The sequence below is a fragment of the Eucalyptus grandis genome, chromosome 8 (assembly GCF_016545825.1).
Source record: "Eucalyptus grandis isolate ANBG69807.140 chromosome 8, ASM1654582v1, whole genome shotgun sequence".
NCBI classification, from domain to species: domain Eukaryota; kingdom Viridiplantae; phylum Streptophyta; class Magnoliopsida; order Myrtales; family Myrtaceae; genus Eucalyptus; species Eucalyptus grandis.
The window spans coordinates 60,797,073-60,818,246 of record NC_052619.1 but is presented as its reverse complement, the minus strand read 5'-3'; the positions used below and the strand labels follow the sequence as shown (position 1 = coordinate 60,818,246).

The 21,174-nt window shown below is 40.1% G+C and overlaps 2 protein-coding genes and 1 long non-coding RNA gene across 3 annotated transcripts; all 3 read left to right on the top strand.

The window, feature by feature from the left end:
* The first annotated feature begins 2,947 nt into the window (after positions 1 to 2,947).
* Positions 2,948 to 3,826, top strand: LOC120287764 (probable serine/threonine-protein kinase PIX13). Its single transcript, XM_039301123.1, has 2 exons — positions 2,948 to 3,014; positions 3,175 to 3,826. The coding sequence occupies exons 1-2, from the start codon at positions 2,951 to 2,953 to the stop codon at positions 3,564 to 3,566; spliced, it is 456 nt and encodes a 151-aa protein (XP_039157057.1). The 5' UTR covers positions 2,948 to 2,950; the 3' UTR covers positions 3,567 to 3,826.
* A 2,194-nt stretch (positions 3,827 to 6,020) lies between these two features.
* On the top strand, positions 6,021 to 7,587 carry LOC120287766. Its single transcript, XR_005546042.1, has 2 exons — positions 6,021 to 6,144; positions 6,764 to 7,587. It is a non-coding gene; the product is annotated as an uncharacterized LOC120287766 (long non-coding RNA).
* Positions 7,588 to 14,547: 6,960 nt separating this feature from the next.
* LOC104417630 (probable serine/threonine-protein kinase PIX13) lies at positions 14,548 to 18,821 on the top strand. The gene is given in 7 exon segments (XM_039300210.1): positions 14,548 to 14,611; positions 14,771 to 14,989; positions 14,992 to 15,080; positions 17,366 to 17,501; positions 17,690 to 17,823; positions 18,227 to 18,350; positions 18,487 to 18,821. Coding segments are annotated over 7 exon segments (1,101 nt in total).
* Positions 18,822 to 21,174: the final 2,353 nt, after the last annotated feature.

Genomic DNA, 21,174 nt, shown 5'->3' with positions numbered 1-21,174 from the left:
ACAGTCTTAATTATACCTTGCGACCTTGTCCGTGACCAAAGGGGGATCGACTCTTATGATGTGTCACGGACATTGGCCCTTGTCCGTGACAAAAGGGGGGAATTTTAACCGCTACTAATGATGGTTTGTCCACCCTCCGCATTTTCTATGGTCATCTAGAGGTACGTCCACTTAAACACTATTAGATGCTCTATTTGTTTCTGACTTCCCATGCGGGCGCACCATTCACACTGACTTGAAAACCCAAAAGACTACAACTATCTAACTTAGATGTCTATCGTGCTGCAAAAATAACTTAGGCTCAGGTTGGCCGGGGCATAGAGGCCACTGCTCGGACAATTATTAGTCACGACCATGTATTTGTATTAGCAGCTACAGGGTACCCTTTTTCCTCGGTGAAACGAATCCTTTTGAGGCAGGACCCTTTCCTATGTCTCATCCGAGAGAACAACAAACACCATTCTACCTCTAGATAATTAGATGGATTGTAAACAGAATAGCAACTATTAGTAAACTTTGCTTGCATTTGTGTTCTCTATAAGTGGACTACGAGATTGCTGATATATCCCACTATGGAAGGGGATAGCTCATCGACTGATATATTCTGTCCTTTCAGATTGGTTTCGGAACAGCGAAAGTAGAACACACGTTGAGCAGATCCGCTGAGTTATTGATTATGCCAGGCAACAAAAATGCTTAAGAGTCGATCAGCCATGAGCAGGACCACAGGAAGCAAAATGACACAACTAGATGGAATAGATTCCTTCATAAAGAAGCTAGGAGAAAGAAATCCTATGTAGCAATTTTTTAATAATATAACTTGCTTACGTGACACACCGGAGAACTGAGTCAGCAACGAATCACCAAAACGACATCGTTTTGTCTTTTGAATTCTAATATAAATATTAATTAAATTAAAATATTAAAATATTAATAATTAAAAGGAAAAATAAAAAGGGAGGAGGCAAAAGGTGAGGGTCGAGCCCTTGCCGCCGGGAAGGGCTGGCAACGGGGTCACGAGCGATGGCCCTTAGCTAGGCCAGTGAGGGCCGATGACCCTCGTCAAATCTGGGAGGGTCGTGACCCTCACCTCGAGATTTGGGTGAGGGCTTGCAGGCCCTTGCCCCCTTGCCGATCCATTAGGGCTGCTGGCTCCCCGACCAAGGCTCGATGACTTCGGTGACCCTTCCCCCACTATCACCAGCCCTTCTTGATGACTGTGGGGAGGCGGTGACAAGGGCTTAGTCCTTGCCGCCTACAACCTCCATCTTCCTCTTTTTTTTTTTTTTTTTTTTTTTACTTTAAATGAGTTTTAAAATTTTATTTAATTAATATTTATATTAATTATCTATCATCGTTAACAGCAAAACGATGTTGTTTTGAATTTGTCTAGTCACGTCAGCATGCAAAACAATGTCGTTTTGCACTTACCTCATCGGAAAATTGCCATCTTAGCATTTGGCTGGATTTTCTCGCTGTTGGCACTTAATTGATTTATTTTACCCTAATTTTGGCACTTAAACGTCACTTTCATAACTTTTGGCACTTAAAATGTCATTTTGTGCTAAGTTTTGACACTTCATATGTTTTTTTTCCTAAAGAAGCATGCTTGAGCTTCAGATGCTTGTCGTGGTGCTCATAGCTACTGTCACCTTCATGACTTCATTCACAGTGCCTGGCCGCTATACCAACGATGGGCCTAACCTAGGAAGGCTGCTCTAGCAGGGAGGCCGGCTTTCAACTGCCTTTGTGATATGTAACATGCAAATGCTTTCGGGGGAAATTTCAAGGGGGTGAGATTTGCCAAACATGCTGTTGCCATTGGTGGGATGGTACTTGCCTTCGCTTCTGGTATGTATGTCGTTCCCAAACCACTGGACTAGGAACCATTCCTCATGTCATGGCTGAATGTTTGTGATTATTACCTGATTGTTGCCATGATTCACTGTGCTTCTGCTTTGGAATTATCTGCCACATCGACGTGCAAAATATGTCCTGAGAGCTGCTTTCTAAGTTTTGGATAATCTAGCACATCTTTCTAGTAAGATAGCCTTTTGGCAGAGAAGATGAACGCCTCAGCAGAATGAGTTGGAATTGGAATCCAAGAGGACGAACGAATTTTTGCTCAGTTGATGCAACTTTGCAATCATCTTTACAACATGTTTGATTTTTGGGAAAAAAGCAGCCTTTGTTTCCTTCACGACCTTAATATATTTTGTGTGTGAAGGTGAATGTCCTTAAGTTTCAGTATCGAAAATTACTGGCCTTGACGAGGAAGAGAGAACCTTCGTTAATTATCAAAATCATGCAGATAACAGAAAATGCTCACGAGAGACAACTTGCTCATTTCACCTCAATAAGCCGTGTACCTAGCCACAACAGCAGCTCTCATTTGTAGTGAAAAATTATTTAACCAAGTTTTTTTCTTCGCTTCTTATGTGCTCTTTCTTTCTTAATCCATACTTTTTGACTTCTTGCTTAAAAGATAGTATTTAGGGTGGGTTTGGTGGACACAACTTGAGGTAAAATACGACATATAAGGAGAGTATCCAAATACGAAAAGACTTAATATATATAATTCGTAGGATGACATGAATGAATCCAATTTCATCTAGTGCTAACAAAAATTGACAAAAAATCATAAAGTACAATGAACTGCCAACTTAAGATGTGAACTGAAAATATAGAGAGCACGAGAGCAAACATACATACTGTTAGTCTAGTGTCAACCGTTCAATTCTCTTCTTGTTTAACAATATGGAAAAGCAGTCCAAGGTAGAGGAGGGATGTAAACCTCATCTGTTGCGTGCACTCATTATTTTCAGAAGTTATTGTTGAGAGAGACGAGAGAGATGGGGGTGTGTTTTGGTACTCCTGACTTCCCTACTCCTACTTTTGCTGTTTGGGGGGGTTGGGGCGCAGCAGAAGTTATTGTTGAGGGAGACGAGAGATGGGGGTGTGTTTTGGTACTCCTGACTTCCCTACTCCTACCTTTGCTGGTAATCCCAAGTCAGGTACTCTTTAAATTTTTTCCTAGAGTGATCTTTATCTTTACATCTATGTAGTCTCTATAAAATGGATCTTTGTGACTTCAGATTGGAGTCTTTAATGTTCTTCTTGTTATCGTCCGAAGCAATTTTCGCAGTTCGTTGTTTTTCTTTTTTGAAACTACAGGAGCGAAGTGGAATATCACCACTTCATCATCTTCTGCAGCAAGTAATAGCCGTGACTTGCGGCCTCTCCCTATATCATCTTCTGCAGCCAGCAATAGCCATGCCTTGCTGGCTGCCCACGGCAAAAAGGCCTTCAGAGATGGAAAGACTGTGGCAGACGCCAGCTTGACCATCTTCAGTTTCGCAGAGTTGAAAGCGGCGACCAAAAATTTTCCAGCCGATGCACTGCTTGGAAAGGGAGGATTTGTTTGTGTCTATAAAGGTATGCTTCCTGGGAAGCAACCGTATGGAATTGCAGAGACTATGATGCTTCCTGGGGAGCAACCATATGGAAGTGCAGGGACTATAATAGCTGTGAAAAATATTAAACCAGAATGGCACTCAAGGGTATAGAGAGTGGTTGGTAAGAACTAAGTTTCGTCTTCAATTCCTTTCTCGGAATACAAATACTTTGCTTTGTCAATTACAAAACCGAAGCAACCCAAATGCATGATGGTACAGATGGGAGCTTGTAATGCCCAACTCAACTGTCAATAAACACCCTCGTTGTGACAATAGCAGGAGAAATACTGGACAACCTGAATTATGATGGCCATGTAAACGCAAATCCAAATGTATTTGAAGTTGATTATCCCAGGATTTCTATAAGTGGTGGCCTGGCCTTTTTTAATTTTGTTTCTGAAAGGGCCCTTGTGGAATTGCATCTGATTTTGATTATAGAGAGATCAGATATTTCTGAGAGTTCATTGATGGCCTCATCGGCTTTGTTGGGGTGCAAAGTTAAGGCAGTGGGCAGCAGACAACACTATTGTTGGTGCCCAATTGAGTAGTGTTAATTGTTTGGTGATATTACCTAAATGTATTTTCACGATCCTCGTGAAGTTTTCAGTTATTTAACCTCTCACTTTAGTGTACACAATGTGCATTATTCGAATTTAAATGAAGTAAAAGAAGAATCTAAGAAGCAATTTTGTTCTTGAGATTATTTGGTCACTAAGGTCCTCAGCAAAATAGATTTTATGGCTCCATTTAGTTAACGGTGATGAACTTTTTCTTTCTGCATTTCTTTTATTTTGTAATTGACTTAGTAAACCCATGTCATGGAGTGTGTTCTACCATTGGCTTGTATGATGCTAACTATTGGAACAACCTACTTAGAGCCCGTTTGGTTCGGCTTTTGGGGAATGCATAAATATCTTTGGGTGAAGGGGGTTTTCCGAAATGCAAATATTGTTTGGTAAAATTTGCATTGAGAAACAACTTTGGCCAAAATACCGTTTGGTAAAATTTGCATTTGTAATTAACTTTTATTAAATTAAAAAAGCAAAAATACACATATATTTTTTTGAAGTCCGGAGGCCGGACCGCCAGATTAGACGGTCCGGATGGCCGGATCTAGCCTTCGGACGGTCGCCGGGGTCGGGCGACCCTGGCGACGGCCGCTTGAGGCCGCGCGAACCCGGGCGGCCGTCGCCCGGGGTCGCCCGACCTCGTGACCGTCACCGAGGTTCGGCGACGGTTGCCGGGTCGGGCGACCCTCGGGCGGCGCCGCGGCGTGCACGACCCCCTTGGCGGCGGTCATCGGCCTCCGTGCGGTGGTTTTCCTCGCGGATGAACAATAACCGCGAAGTGAACAGTAACTGGAACTTGCATTCCGGAAATGCAAGTTCCCAAAGGATCTCCGGACCTACTTTGGCCTAAGGGCCCTTGGAGCCCTTTGGAGATGCAATTGCATATTGCTAAAGTCGCTCAAAAACTCAAATCAAACGCATTTGCATTTGGCCAAAGGACTTTAGAGTCCAAATGCTCATTCCCAAAGCTAAACCAAACAGGGCCTTAGTGTAATTCGATTGCAAGGAATGAAGAAATTGCGCAAATATAAGTTCACAGTCTTCCATCCATGTAATGATCAACCTTTTCGATGTGATCATAGCCCTTAGGCAACTCGTCTTTCTAACCTTGTTTGACTAATGCGATGCGGTTCTTTTCATAGTGAACTTGTTTTCTTCTTCCTTCGAGTGAATTCTCCTTCTATATTCAAGAACTGAAACAAATTGCAAGGCTTATCAAACCATATAGGGTGGATACACCACCGCAAGATAAAGTCACCAGTTTGATCGCAAATTATAAATGGTTTCAGTCACAAATTCCAATGATTCTGCATTGCTACTACTGGTTCATGGCAAGCTAGATACTTTCTACAGAGCTAGTATGAATTGAAGTACATTTTACCAATATTGATATGTCTTTTATATTACAGGATGCACGATGACCATGAGTCTTCAGTCAACTACTAGTTAAACTGAACATTTCATTGGAAATTAAGTCTCAGTTCCCATTCTGTACCTTTTGGTTCGATATCAACTTTTCCATTGTGATTGTTTCATTTCTTTGACCATTTGAAGCTTAAGGAGAAAAACATCTACCTGGTTTAGTGTGGGGGCTTCCATTTCTTTCATATCTTTTACAACTGACCATGTGTGAGACTCTTTTTCTTATTTTTGTGCAGAGGGAGATAGCCTTTATTGGAAAGATATCTCACCCTAACCTTGCCAAGCTTGTGGGATTTTGTCCAAATGATAAAAATTTAGCTCTTGTTTATGAGTTCATGCCAATGGGTAGTTTGGAATACCAGCTATTCAGAGGTAAGTGGTCTAATCACTCTGTAAAATTTGGAAAAGTCTCCTTAAGGATGCCAATTGTTTAGCACATCCACTTGATCAGTTGATAGTCATAGTTGATGCATGTGCTATTTTCAAAATTCAGGCTGGTTTGAACACATATTTGCTTTTAAGAATTACTTACATTTTACATTGTCCATTACTCTGGTACAGAGGTCTCTGCAGATCATCTTTCATGGGATGCATGCCTCAAGATTGCGGTTGGGGCTGCCAGAGGCTTGGCCTTCTTGCACAATTCCTGTAATATGATACACAGGGATTTCAAAAGTGCAAATATTTTGCTAGATGAGGTTATTATTTTATCCTCCCTATAATGATTATGTTCCTGTACCACAAAATTCATATGAACTCTATTATCATTCTAGTCAAATTTTGGGAGAAGGATGATGATGATGATGACATGCCTAGTATCTCAATTTGAAGACTTGATATTTTGTCCTCTACCCAGGAGAAAAGAGTCATAATAGCGAGAGGAGATCCTATGTTTCCCTCTGCTCAACTGATGGACGGTTTATAGTCGATTGGAAATCTATCCTTCTTAGATTTGATGTGAAGTTCCGAACTCGACAAGACCCTTAACCAGTCCCTAGTTGCTTTTAGACATCTCCAATTTTTTTTTTGGTTACCCAAAGAACCCCGTACAACCGACAGCCGGCGGGTAAACCCTGGACAGGTAGAGTCACCACCACCCTTACCTGCCGAGTAAGTTGTGGGTTCATTTCCTTCAAGGCAGACGACGCCGTGGATTGAACATTGGACCTTTCGTGAGAGGAACCAGCGCCCAACCACCTACGCCACCACCACGGGTGGTTAGACATCTCCATTTTGTTTTTTGCTAGATTCACTAAAGTTGGAAATTTATATTTAGGCTGGAAACCGAGTCTAATCCACTATCCGGTTCTTCTGCAGTCTTACATGGCCAAACTCTCGGACTTTGGATTGGTGAGGTCCGGTCCTCTAGAGGACAAGTCACATGTTTCAACGCAGTTTATGGGTACCACTGGCTATTGTGACCCTGAATACAGAGCAACTGGTAATTTTTCCAATGTAAAATGCTTTTTTGTGACTTAGTGCTGGCTGATGCTCGGTCTTGAATTTTGACAATACTGTCGGGAAGTTATTTTCTGATGCTTTGCTGCAACATCACATAAGACTCTTGGATTTTACAGGGCAACTCACTGTAGAGAGTGATGTTTACAGTTTTGGCATCGTGTTGCTTGAGATACTAACAGGTTGCAGGGCATTTGATCCGAGCAGTCCAGCAGATAGAGTTAATTTAGTGGAGTGGACCAGACCATACTTATCCGGTAAAAGAAAACCGTGGGCTCTAGTTGACACGAGATTGCGGGGCGAATATTGTGTGGACTCTGTACGCCAGATAGCACAGCTAGCTAATATATGCGTCGGACTTAATCCTAAGTCCCGGCCTTCCATGTCTGAAGTCGTGGAAAAATTGGAATCAATAGAAGCTGTCAGTGCTAAAGGAATACTACGGAATGTGTGAATTTATTTGTTATGTTGTTTGTACTTCATGTGATGGGATCAAAGTCTGTTGCTTCCCAGGATTACTCTTGGGCTTTGAATATTCTTTTCGATTGTACCCAGTAGTTACCAGGTGTTGTGCCTTCTTGTATGCTCTTTGGAATATTCATACGTGTCTATCATTATGTGCATCAACTTCTGAATTGAGACGTTGTGATTACACTTTCTTTAAGAGGGGAACTGTTTTCTGATGGCTATTCCTTAATTTTGTTAGCAATCTAAGGTTTACCACAAGAAGTCTGCAGCTCTTCGAGAGTCCGAGCTCTTTTGTTTCTTTCATGCTGAGGCTTTAAACATCAGTAGAAGCTCATTCCTATTACTGTCATGAATTTGTTCATACGGAACTCGGCCTGCCACCAATCTCCAGGAAGAATTATGCTGTTCGGTCCATTCTTGTTATTTTTGAGCTCTGAGACAAGGTTTGGTTACTGATCGAGTCATTTAAAGTAAAGAGCTGCCCAGTTGTCCATTCCAATTGAACAAGACATGTAATTTGGTGTTATGTTGTTGCGGCCAAGACACGTCCAATTGTTTCGTTATCTTTTCTTGGTTTCCCGGAACATAGATAACAAATTGGAGGCAGGACTTGAGCACAATTATATATGCTCAATCTGGATACAGGTTGTCGAACATGGAAACAACGATACAGTATCAAAAACAGAAATCATGGTATACAAAGATCTATAGGGATTTGGAAACTGAAATCTTGACACATGGACTAATGTTAACATAATCAATTTCTGATTATCGTAATGCATATCATCATGTGCTTATGCTAAGGGACTGTTGCTTACGTATGAAGTATTAACGAGTTTCTAGTTCTATAAAAAATTGCATTTTTTTTTTCAGAATTAAAGTATCCTTGAATCGTGCAAAATTACATGCTAGTATTAGATAAAGTTGAATTGAAATTCTCTCAAAATGTTATCTATCATATTTCTATCTTATATAGGACTAGACATGAAAAGGGTGCATTTTGGGTCCAGAACAGGTGCCGTAATTTAACTTTGACTCATAGTATATATTTAATCGCGGGAACTTGTTTCCACTTGTAACCAATAACTTACCTTTATGGACCATAGCTTGACTGTATGGTCTGCAATCGTAATTTGAAAATAGTAACACTCAATAGTTAATCAATTATAGAAGACAAGTTAGTACTCTTTATTCAAATATTGTGATTTACCTCCAAAGTCTCCTAAGGTTGAACTTGTGCAGGCATGCTCTTTCACGCACGTGCATTGGGTTTACATTCTCCCATTTTCCCTTTCCACGAAACAACGCCCAAGTAGAACAACGTTCTTTGTGTTGCTGCTTAATACAAGAGGTAAAGTTGATTGTAGATGCTCTTTTGCGTCGCAAGAGCAACGTGTCTACTGATTTCGCCATAGGGGCGTCGGGTCCATGAATCTAAGTAGTGAGAATTCTTGATCAAATCCCATCTGCACATCTTTGCGGTAAAAAGGGATTTGTTACAAATATTCAATAACTTGATTTATAATAATGAGGTTCCCTTATTATTTCTTACTTTATGTGTCTTTCTTTAATTTGGAGGTGCAGTTGGGAAATCGGGACAATGCCTCCTTCATGTATGGTAACCTGGTGCCATGGAAGGCCCTACTCCCATTTTGGCTCTCATACGTGCCGCTTCGAAGGTAGCAGCGGGTGTATTTTTTTGGAGTTCGACTTCTTCCTCTTTTTATAATCACATCTTACATTCAATGTCCATCAAGACCATTCCTTCTTTAGCAAAGCAACTATAGAAGAGACACTCCCCCACATGTTGCTGCTGAAGTAAGATGCTTTGAAACAACTTTCCATTACGTTTGCAAATCGACTGCATTAGGTTTTTGAATAAGGACAAGTTGATACATGCAAAGAGATTCTTCAAATGGCAAATTCGGACAAGGGCGCTGCACTGCACTATGCAGCCAGAGAAATTGCTGGTTGGAAGATCATAAACTGTGTAACATTTTTAATGCTGCCGATGAATGCCCACTATACGTGGCGACTGCACAATGGGCTCATCAAATTACTAGGCTGATGTTAGATGCATCCCTGTCGTTGTCCTCTTGTAAGGGTCCCAAAGGAATGAGTGCTTTGCGGGGGGGCAGCAGACTATGATTGGTCCCGCTGTAAGTATCCCGAGACTCTCTACTTATGGGAACCTGTGTCTCTTTCTGACTAGAAATAGAAGTAAATCTGCTAGCGTATCTTTGTCAACCGCGCGGACGATTTCTACCCCAATCTTACTAATCCTCTGCGTGTGTGGTTACTTCAAGAAAGCAAACAATTAGATTAACCATGCACAAGCATTAAAAAATTGAATCTCTTGGCTCTAGGATGCTTCCAGGCTGAACTGCATCAGCAATCCCATTGAAATGGAAAGGAGAAAACTTGAGAGGTGAGAAGTAACAGAGGTGCAATGCAAAGACCTTCATTGAGTGATGTTTCCATCAATTTTTTTTTTTGACCTTATACTTTGTGACATCCAATTAGAGCCTCAGCCTCCAATTTCAGGAATGAAAGAGCGCATGATTCTCTTGATGAATACTAGAGGAATCCTCTGCCAAAAACTTCTGGCGTTTAGTTTTTCATATCTATTAATTGCACCAGTTTATCTAAGAGAGGCAAAGATGGATGATGGAAAAAAATCGTCGAGATAACCACGCCATATATGCTGCTGCATTGCCCTCAAGATTGCAGTAAAAAAAAGAGAGGAAACAACACATCATAAGAGTCAATCTCGAGTCTGAAACAGTCTTAATATACCTTGCAACCCTCATTTAATTGAGATTTGGGAAGGTTACTGCGAAGAAACCACCGCATGACAGAACCCTGATGATTAGAGAAGGAGATGACATTTGGACTCCTCTTCATTACGTTGCTTACTATGGCAGTGCTGAAGCAGTTCAACTATTCCAGCATGCTTACGTTTCTGCAGCAAATTTCTCAGACAAAGATGGGGAGTCCACTCTTCATACTGCTGCATTTTGAGACGACATCAGTGTCGTTGCCGAGATGGTTAGATTGTGTCTCGATGCTAATCAATGACAAAGGACAAATGGTACTTCATGCTGCAGTTATATAGGTGGCAGAGAAAATTGTAGTCAAGTACATATTGCAGACACCCAACCTTAAGGATGTATGAGCCAGAGAAGGATGGAAACATGGCTCTGCATTTGGCTACCCTTTACAGACCATATAACATCATATAGGCCCTTGTCCGTGACAAAAGGGGGAAAATTTTAGCCCCTATTAATGATGGTTTGAACCCCCTCGGCATTTTCTGTGGTCATGTAGATGTACGTCCACTTAAACACTGTTAGAGGCTCTATGTGTTTCTGACTTACCATGCGCACACACCATTCACACTCCAAAAGACTACGACTATCTAACTTTTTTTTTTTGGGTCGGCTACAACTATCTAACTTAAATGTGTTACTTTCCATATAAGATGTCTATTGTGCTGCAAAAATAACTTAGGCTCAGTTGGCCGGGGCATAGAGGCAACTGCTCGGACAATTACTAGTCACTACATGTATTTATGTTAGCAGCTCCAGGGTACCCCTTATTCCTAGGTGAAACGGATCCTTTTGAGGCAGGACCCTTTCCTCATGTCTTATCCGAGAGAACAACGAGCACCATTCCACCTCTAGATGATCAGATGGCTTGTAAACAGAACAGCAATTATTAGTGAACTTTGAATGCATTTGTGTTCTCTATAAATGTACTGCGAGATTGCTGATGTATCCCACTATGAAAGGGGATAGCTTATCGACTGATACATTCTGTCCATTTAGACTGGTTTCAAAACAGCAAAAGTAGAACACACGTTGAGCGGATCCATTGAGTTATTGATTATGTCAGGCAACAAAAAGATAGGTCAAGCGTCGATCAGCCATGAGCAGGACCGCAGGAAGCAATATGACCCAAATAGATGAAATGGATTCTTCATAAAGAAGCCTGCTCGAGCTTGGGATGCTTGTCATGGTGCTCATAACTACCGTCACCTTCACGACTTCATCCAATGCCTGGGCACCATACCAACAATGGGCCTAACCTAGGAATGGCTACTCTAGCAGGGAGGCCGGCTTTAAACTGCCCTTGTGATATGTAACATGCAAATGCTTTTGGGGGGAAATTTCAAGGGGGTGAGATTTGCCAAACATGCAGTTGCCATTGGTGGGATGGTACTCGCCTTCGCTTCTGGTATGTATGTCGTTCCCAAACCATTGGACTAGGAATCATTCCTCATGTCATGGCTGAATGTCTTGTGATTATTACCTGATTGTTGCGATGATTGACCCTGCTTCTGCTTTGGAACCATCAGCCACATGGACGTGCAAAATATGTCCTGAGCTGCTTTCTAAGTACTGGATAATCTAGCAAATCTTTCTACTAAGATAGCCTTTTGGAGAGAAGATGAACGCCTCAGCAGAATGACTTGGAATTGTAATCCAAGAGGATGAACGAGTTTTTGCTCAGTTGACGCAACTTTGCGATCATCTTTTCATCATGTTTGATTGTTAGGAAGAAAAGCAGAATTTGTTTCCTTCACGACCTTAATATATTTTCTGTGTGAAGATGAACGTCCTAAAGTCCCAGTATAAATTTTTACCGGCTTTGACGAGGATGAGAGAACTTTGTTAATCATCAAAATCCCGCAGATGACAGAAAATATTCACGGGAGACAATTTGCTCATAATTGGCTGGGTACCCAGCCACTGCAGCAGTTCTCATTGTGTACTTCTTTCTTAATCCACACTTCTTGAGTTCTTGCTTAAAAGATACTATTCAGGGCGGGTAATGGTGGACACAGCCTGAGGTAAAATACGACCCAGAAGGAGAACATCTGAATACGAGAAGACATAATATATTGAAGGATGACATGACAAATCCAATTTCATCTAGTTCTAACAAAAATTGACAAAATAATAGAAGACAATGAATTGCCAACTTAAGATGCGAACGGAAAATAGAGAGAGCATGAGAGCAAACATACATACAATTTGTCTATTGTTAATTGTTCATTTTTCTTCTTGTTTAACAATCCGGAAAAGCAGTCTTAGGTAAAGTAGGGACATAAACCTCATTCGTCGCGTGCTCTCATTAATTTTCTGAAGGATTTTGTTAAGAAAAACTGTCAAACACTCTTTACCAAAAAAAAAAAAACTGTCAAACACTATTAAAAGCGAGTTTGCAATTTTTCATGGTTCTTCTTTCCCTCATGTATAATCAAATTTGGAAAAAAGTCAATGATTATCAAAGCACATAAAGTGAGATTTTAACTTAGAGAGATCTAATTTTTGTGTCTCGTTGACGAACTTTCTTTTTCTCTCTCCTTTTATTGTTTCCTGTCTGTAAAAGTCCCCGGAGTGTGGAAATTTGTGGAAATTTGACTTTCCACTGAGAGGGGATTGGAAATTCGTGGGATCTGCCATGGAAAAACAAGAAAATCAACTAGTGTGAAAACGATGCGCGGAGCCAGCTTTGACTTTCCCCAGAGAGTTAATGACGGGCCAGAAAATGTCAGCATCGAGCGCGTTTGGGTGATTTGACATGTCTGTACAGAAGGAAAAGTCGATTGCCTCGACTTCCGAAGAAATGAGACTTTGTAAAGGCAAGGGAGAAGAAAGACAGTAGTACCGAGACACGACAATAATACATCACAGTGATGATACGCCGATAAATCATTTTTTTTAAATAAAAAATTTCGAGACGTTAAGATGTATTATATATTAAATAAACATTTTTAAATTAAATTAAATTAAATTAATTTTATAAATAAATAAATATTTAAAAAAATCTTACAATAAAGGGTTAATATCCTCGAAAAACCTTAAACCAGACATTTGTGACAAATTTACCCAAAATTATTTTTTTTTTGATCATGAAAAACCCCAAACCGATATACCTATGACAAATTTACTCCAAATGACTATAAAAAGCCATAACCTGGTACATTTATGACAAATTTACCCCAAACTAATTTATTCGATTGCAAAAAAACCCAAAAATGGTAAATTTGTAACATGTTAAATTTGATTAATACCACAAAAAAAATCACAAAATTGTAAACGGTGACAAACGGAGTATAAAATCCTAAATTGCTATATCGGTCAATTGTCACGTGTCATTTAACTTAATAATTTGAGAATAAAATTTAACGAAAACTAATAGAGAGTAAATTTGTCATAAATGTACCCGTTTGGGGTAAATTTGTCAAATGTATATCGGTTTGGGGTTTTTGGTGATCAAAAAAATAATTTGGGATAAATTTGTCACAAGTGTACAGTTTTTGGGTTTTTCGGTGGTATTAACCCTACAATAAATTCATACTAATAATATTAATAAATTTATTTATAGGAAATTCAAAAGATATTCATAAATAATGTGTATCTATGTTTGTGGATATGTTTCTAATTCTAATAAAAATTATTAATAAAACAAATGACTAACAACAAATTAAAATTAATTAATTAAAATAAATCTATGATTTTTTTATGATTTTTTATAATTATTCAACATTCAATACTTCTATTTTTTGAAATGATTTTGTAGTCTCCTTTATATATTTTTTTGATAAAAAAAGTCCCTCGGGTCCACCTCAAATTTATTCCACTTCCCTATTTCTCAATTTTTCCCTCCTTTCTTCTTCCCGTACTCCCTAACTCGTCACTTCTTTTTCAAAATTGACCTCTTGTCCAATCCACTTCCCTTCCCTCCAGGAAGAAACGATCACGCCAAAGTCCCATCAAATCCCATTTTTAACTTTTTGAGTTTTCTCCCTCACAAACCCTCTGCCTCCTCCTCCTCGCGCGACCCTCTCCCTCTCGTTCTCTGTTCTCTCTCGATCGCCTCATCAAAATTACTCATCGCCTCGCCTCTGGCCTTCCATCACAGTCGCGGCTTAGTCTTTGCACTTCCTGTGCCACTCCCTTACCGTCACAGTCTCGCCTCCGCTCCCTCGCCTCGCCTCCAGCCTGGTCTTCTTCAACGATGTTGGAACATGTCGAGAAAAGCTGAACATGTATCGGAAAATTCGACGCATATTAACTGCGTGTCCGGCACGTTGATACGTGTCGTGGGCGACATGAAAGTTCTAGCAATGTGTCTGTGCTTCATAGTTCCCGTTGAGAGAGAGAGAGATGGGGGTGTGCTTCGGTACCCCTGACTTCCCTACTCCTAGCTATGCTGGTCATCTCAAATCAGGTACCCGTCAAATTTTTTCCTAAAGTGATCTTTATCTTTACATCTATGTAGTCTCTATAAAATGAATCTTTGTGCTTCAGATTGGAGTCGTTAATGTTCTTCTTATTATCGTCTGAAGCAATTCTCTGTGTTCTTTGTTTTTCTTTTTTGAAACTAAAGGAGCGAAGTGGAAAATCACAACTTCATCATCTTCTGCACCCAGCAATAGCCATGACTTGCTAGCTGCCCGCGACAAAAAGCCTTTTGGAGATGGAAAGATTGAGGCAGACCCCAGCTTGACCGTCTTCAGTTTCGCAGAGTTGAAAGAGGCAACCAAAAATTTTCGAGCCGATGCGCTGCTTGGAGAGGGAGGATTTGGTTGTGTCTATAGAGGACGCTTCATGGGAAGCAACAGTCTGGAAGGACAGAAACTATAATAGCTGTGAAAACATTAAACCCGGATGGTGCTCAAGGGTACAGAGAGTGGCTGGTAAGAACTAAGTCGTCTTCAATTCCTTTCTCGGAATATAAATACTTTGCTTTGTCAATTACGAAAACGAAGCAACCCAAATGCATGATGGTACTAATGGGAGCTGGGATAAGTATTTAAAAAGTTCTAAATCTATTGCATTAGTATTAGTTCAGTTTAAAACCTTTTAATTTGACCAATTTAGTCATAAACCTTTTCAGATTGGTACCAATAGTTCATCCGGCAATTTAGGCCGGAAATATGTGACATGGATGCCGATGATCCTACGTATCGCTGACACTGACGTCAACATTTTAAAATAATTTTTTTACTAATTTTTTTTCTGTTCTTTGAACTGTGGCCGGTACTGGCCATTGTCGGTAATCGACCACAAGTGGGGGCTGATGAGGGCATTGAGCCCTTGCCGCCCCCACCAAGTCAGGCAAGAGCCACCCTCGCCCAGGTTGCAAGGGTCTCACCGTCCCTAGATCCGGTGAGGGTTGAGCCCTTGCTAGACTTGGCGAGGGCCGCAAGGGTCTCACCCTTGCCTGTGGCCAGTGAGGGCCATGACACCCTTGCCAGCCCTTGCTGCGGCCAGTCGTTGCCGGTCATGGCTGATATCGGTCACAGTCCAAAGAAAGGAAAGGAAAAAAAGGAACAATAAGAAAAAAGGAAAAAAAATAAAAAATTTAATAAATGATATTTTTAAAATGTTCACGTTAGTGCTAGCGATGCAACGTAGTATCGCTCGTGTCTACGTCATTGATTTCTGGCCAAAATTAGCCGGATGGACTGAATTGGTACAAATGTGAAAAGATTTAGGAATAAATTGATTTAATTGAAAGATTTAAGACTGTATTGGTACCGATGAATTGGTTTAAGACTTTTTTGGTACTTTTACCGATGGGAGCTTGTCATGCCCAACTCAGTTATGTCAATAAATATCCTTGTTGTGAAAATGGTAGAAGCAAAAATACTAGACAACCTGAATTTATATGGCTATATAAACGCAAATCCAAATGTATTTGAAGTTGATTAACCCAGGATTTCTATAAGCGGTGGCCTTGCCTTCCAATTTTGTTTCTGTAAGGGCGCTTGTAGTATTGCATCTGATTTTGGTTATAGAGAGATCAGATAATTCTGAGAGTTCATTGATTGCCTTATCGGCATTGTTAGGGTGAAAATTGATGGCAGTGGGCGGCAGCAACACTATTGTTGGTGCCTGACTAAGTAGTGTTAATTGTGTGGTGATATTACCTAAACGTATGTTCACGATCTTCGTGCAGTTTTCAGTTCTCTAACCCCCCACTTGAGTGGACATAATGCGTATTATTTGAATTTAAATGAAGTAAAAAAAGAATCTAAGAAGTGATTTTGCTTCAATCATTCCGATAGAAAGGAAAGATCAACGATTTATTTACAATTGAAAATACGCTTTTGGTTTTGTTCTTGAGATTATTTGGTGACTATGGTCCTCGGCAAAATATATTTTAGGGCGCCATTTAGTTAGCGGTGATGAACTTTCTTTTTGCATTTCTTATATTTTGTAATTGACTTAGTAAACCCATGCCGTGTGTGTGTGTGGCCATTGGCTTGTATGATGCTAACTATTGGAAGAACCTAGTAAGTGCGATTCGATTGCAAGGAATGAAGAAATTGCGCAAATATAAGTTCAGAGTCTTCCATCCATGTAATGATCAACCTTTTCGATGTGATCATAGCCCCTAGGTAACTTCATCTTTCTAACCTTCTTTGACTAATGCAATGCGGTTCTTTTCATAGTGAACTTGTTTTCTTCTGCCTTCGAGCGAATTCTGCTTCTATATTCAAGAACTGAAACAAATTGCAAGGTTGATCAAACCATATAGGGTGGACACACCACAGCAAGATAAAGTCATCAGTTTGGTCGCAAACTATAAACGGTTTTCAGTTGCAAATTCGAATGATTCTACATAGCTACTACTAGTTCATGCGAACTAGATATTTTCTATAGAGCTGGTATGACTTGAAGTACATTTTACCAATATTGATATGTATTTTATATTACAGGATGCACAATGACCATGAGTCTTCAATCAAACTTGAAACTACTAGTTAAACTGGACATTTCATTGGAAATTAGGTCTTAGTTCCCATTATGTACCTTTTGTTTCGATATCTACTATTCCATTGTGATTGTTTCGTTTCTTTGACCATTTGAAGCTTAAGGAGAAAAACATCTACCTGGTTTAGCGTGGGGGCTTCCATTTCTTTCATTTCTTTTACTACTGACCACGCGTGAGACTCTTTTGCTTATTTTTGTGCAGAGGGAGATAGCCTTTATTGGAAGGATATCTCACCCTAACCTTATCATTCTCCTGGGATTTTGTCACGACGATGAAAATTTAGCTCTTGTTTATGAGTTCATGCCAATGGGCAGTTTGGAAAACCAGCTATTCGGAAGTAAGTGGTCTAACCACTCTGTAAATTTCGGAAAAGTCTCCTTAAGGATGCCAATTGTTTAGCATATCTTCTTGATCAGTTTATAGTCATAGTCGATGCATGTGCTAATTTCAAATTTCAGGCTGGTTTGAACACGTATTTGCTTTTAAGAATTACTTACATTTTACATTGTCATTACTCTGGTACAGAGGGCTCTACAGATCGTCTTTCATGGGATGTACGCCTCAAGATTGCGGTTGGAGCTGCCAAAGGCTTGGCCTTCTTGCACAGTTCTAACATGATACACAGGGATTTTAAAAGTGCAAATATTTTGCTAGATGGGGTTATTATTTATCCTTCTTATAATGATTATGGTCCTGTATCACAAAATTCATATGAAATCTATTATCATTCTAGTCAAATTCTTTGGAGAAGGATAATGATAACGTTGATAGCCTCGTATCTCCCTTTGAAGACTTGATATTTGTCCTCTAACCAGGAGAAAAGATTCATAATAGCGAGCGGAGATCCCATGTTTGCCTTTGCTCAACTGATGGACGGGTTATAGTCGATTGCAAATTTATCATTCTTAGATTTGATGTTAAGTGGAACCCGAGACAAGACCCTTAACCAGTCCCCAGTTGCTTTTAGATATCTCCATTTTGTTTTTTGCTAGATTTACTAGAGTTTGCAATTGATATTTAGGCTGGAAACCGAGTCTAATCCACTGTCCGGTTCTTCTGCAGTCTTACACGGCCAAACTCTCGGACTTTGGATTCGTGAGGTCTGGTCCTCTAGACGACAAGACACATGTTTCAACACAGTTTATTGGTACCGATGGCTATGCTGCCCCTGAATACAAAACAACCGGTAATTTTTCCATTGTAAAGTGCTTTTTGGTGAGTTAGTGCTGACTGTTGCTCGATCTTGAATTTTGACAGTAATATTGGGAAGTTATTTTCCCACGTTTCGCTGCAACATCACATATGACTCTTGGATTTTACAGGGCATCTCACTGTAAAGAGTGATGTTTATAGTTTCGGCGTTGTTCTGCTTGAGATACTAACAGGTTTGAGGGCGTGTAACCCACGGTCTCCAACGGGCCTGGCTACTTTAGTGAAGTGGGCCCTACCACACTTACACAGCGAGGGAAAACTGAGTACTATAATGGACTCGAGATTGAAGGGTGAACATTGTGAAGAATTTGCATTCCAAATAGCACAACTAGCTTTAATATGCCTCGATCTAACTCGTAAGCTGCGGCCTTCCATGTCCGAAGTCGTGGAAGTACTAGAATCAATAGAAGCTGCCAGTGTCAATAGAATACTACCGAGCGCTTGAATTTATTTGTTATGTTGTTTGGACTTCATGTGATGGGATCAAAGTCTGTTGCTTCTTGGGATTAATCTCGGGCTTTGAATTTTGAATGTTCTTTTCCATTGTACCCGGCAGTAACTAGGTGTTGTGTTTTCTTGTAAGCTCTTTGGAATATTCGCACATATCTATCATTGGGTGCATCAACATCTAAATTGAGATGTTGTGATTACATTTTCTTTAAGAGGGGAACGGTTTTTCGATTTCGATGGCTAATCCTCAATTTTGTTAGCAATCTGAGGTTTACCAAAAGAAGTCCGTAGCTCTTCAGGAGTCCGGGATCTTTTGTTTCTCTTCATGCTCAGGCTTTGAACGTCAGCAAAAGCTCATTTCTATTGCTGGCAAGAATTCGTTCATGTGGCACTCGGCCCGACACCAATCTCCAGGAAGAATTACGCTGTTCGGTACATTCTCGTCGTTATTTTTGAGCTCTGGGACAGGGTTGGGTTACTGATTGAGTCATTTAAAGTAAAGAGCTGCCTAGTTGTCCATTCCAATTGAACAAGACATGTAATTTGGTGCTATTTTGTTGCAGCTAAGACATGTCCAATTGTTTCGTTATCTTTTCCTGGAACATAGATAACAAATTGGAGGCAGGAAATGAGCAGAATAATATAGGCTCAATCTAGATATAGGTTGTTGAACGTGGAAACAACAATACAATGTCAAAAACAGAAATCACGGTATACAAAGATCTATAGGGATTTGGAAACCGAAATCTCGACACATGACTAATGTTAGCTAATTAATTTTTGATTATCTTAATGTATATCATCGGTGCCTATGCTAAGCGACCATTGCTTACGTATGAAGTATGAACAAGTTTTTAGTTCTATAAAAAGTTGCACTTCTTTTTTGGAGTATTAAAGTATCCTGGAATCGTGCAAGAATACATGCTAGTATTAGATAAAGTTGAATTGAAATTGTCTCAAAATGTTATCTATCGTATTTCTATCTCATGTAGGACTAGACATGAAAAGAGTGCACTTAGGGTTTGTTGACACCTAATTTTTGCCCAAATTATTGCATATAGATTATCTAGGTATTTAAAATGGAAGATGTTTTCCCTAAAAAAAAAAAAAAAAATTAATTAAAAAAAAAGATAAAAGATAAAAAAAAAATTAAAATTAAAAAAGATTAAAAAGAAAAGAAAAGAAAAAAAGTTGGGGTCAATGATCTAAATGTGACTAGCCAAGCCCAGGAGGTCAGATTGGAATTCAAATGGCAAGTTGGGGCCAAAATGCAATTTCCAAAAGTCGAGGGACCAATTCGTAAATTTTGCAAAATTTGCGCCCGAGCCCTTAAATCATCATCTTGGTCATCAATTAAGTTGAAATTGAATTTGGGCCAAGCAGAATCAATCAAATTGAGCCAAAAAGGACCTAATTGCATTGAATTTGGCATTTTCGGGCAAGAAAATGGCCAACTTTGAGGTACTTTCTTGTAAAATTGGGTGGAGATAATTGCGAAAAATGGTCAAGATCTTAAACTACTATACATGAGCTTTCTAATTGATCAAAAACACAGCCAAATTAGTGGATTAAAGCACTCAAATCAGCAGCCAAAACTCAGTCCACGAGTTGGTCTTAATCCGGAGTTGCTGAGTAAGCAATTTGGTGGCCCCACCATATCCTCCTCAGCTGCCCAACCAGCCCGATCTTTGCACGTGATGGAAGACCGTATATATTAGTGCAAGTGGACGAAAATTGGCCAGAGATAAGCTTCTGACAGCACCGGAAAATCGCAGCAAAACCTGCACACTCAACAGCTGCAGAAGTTAAAAATTGGCTAAGTCAGAAGAGTAGGTGAAGTAGCCCTGTTGACAGGCTTGGTAGGTGGGCAAAAGGCTGACCAAAAATCCCTTAATTCGGGGGATAAGGTCACGGAAGCAAGGTCTTTCGAGAGAGAAGAGAGAGGATACGAGGGGGAGAGGAGAGAACTCGGGATCGTTCCCCCAAAACACACCTTCAGAAGCAACTCCAGAAGAGAGACCCAGAAATTCCAGACCGACCTGGAGAGAGAAAAGTGAGATTTTCACACACCTACGGCCAAAATTAGCCAAAACCTTCAACTAGAGAGTGAAAATTCATTCAAAGATCTTTCCAACCATAGGTCGCACGTCCCAAATGGAGATCGGGAAGGCCTCCTAAAGCCCCCCGAAACAGTGCCCTCCTGGCAGGCCCAGAAAATCCGAAAATTTTTCTATGTGTTGAGCCTGATTGGTCACGAGTGAGGAAAAGCGAGTGCTTTTGAGAAACTTGAGAGACAAATGAGGAAAGACATGACTACATGCCAAACTATAATACATATAGTTTGGGTT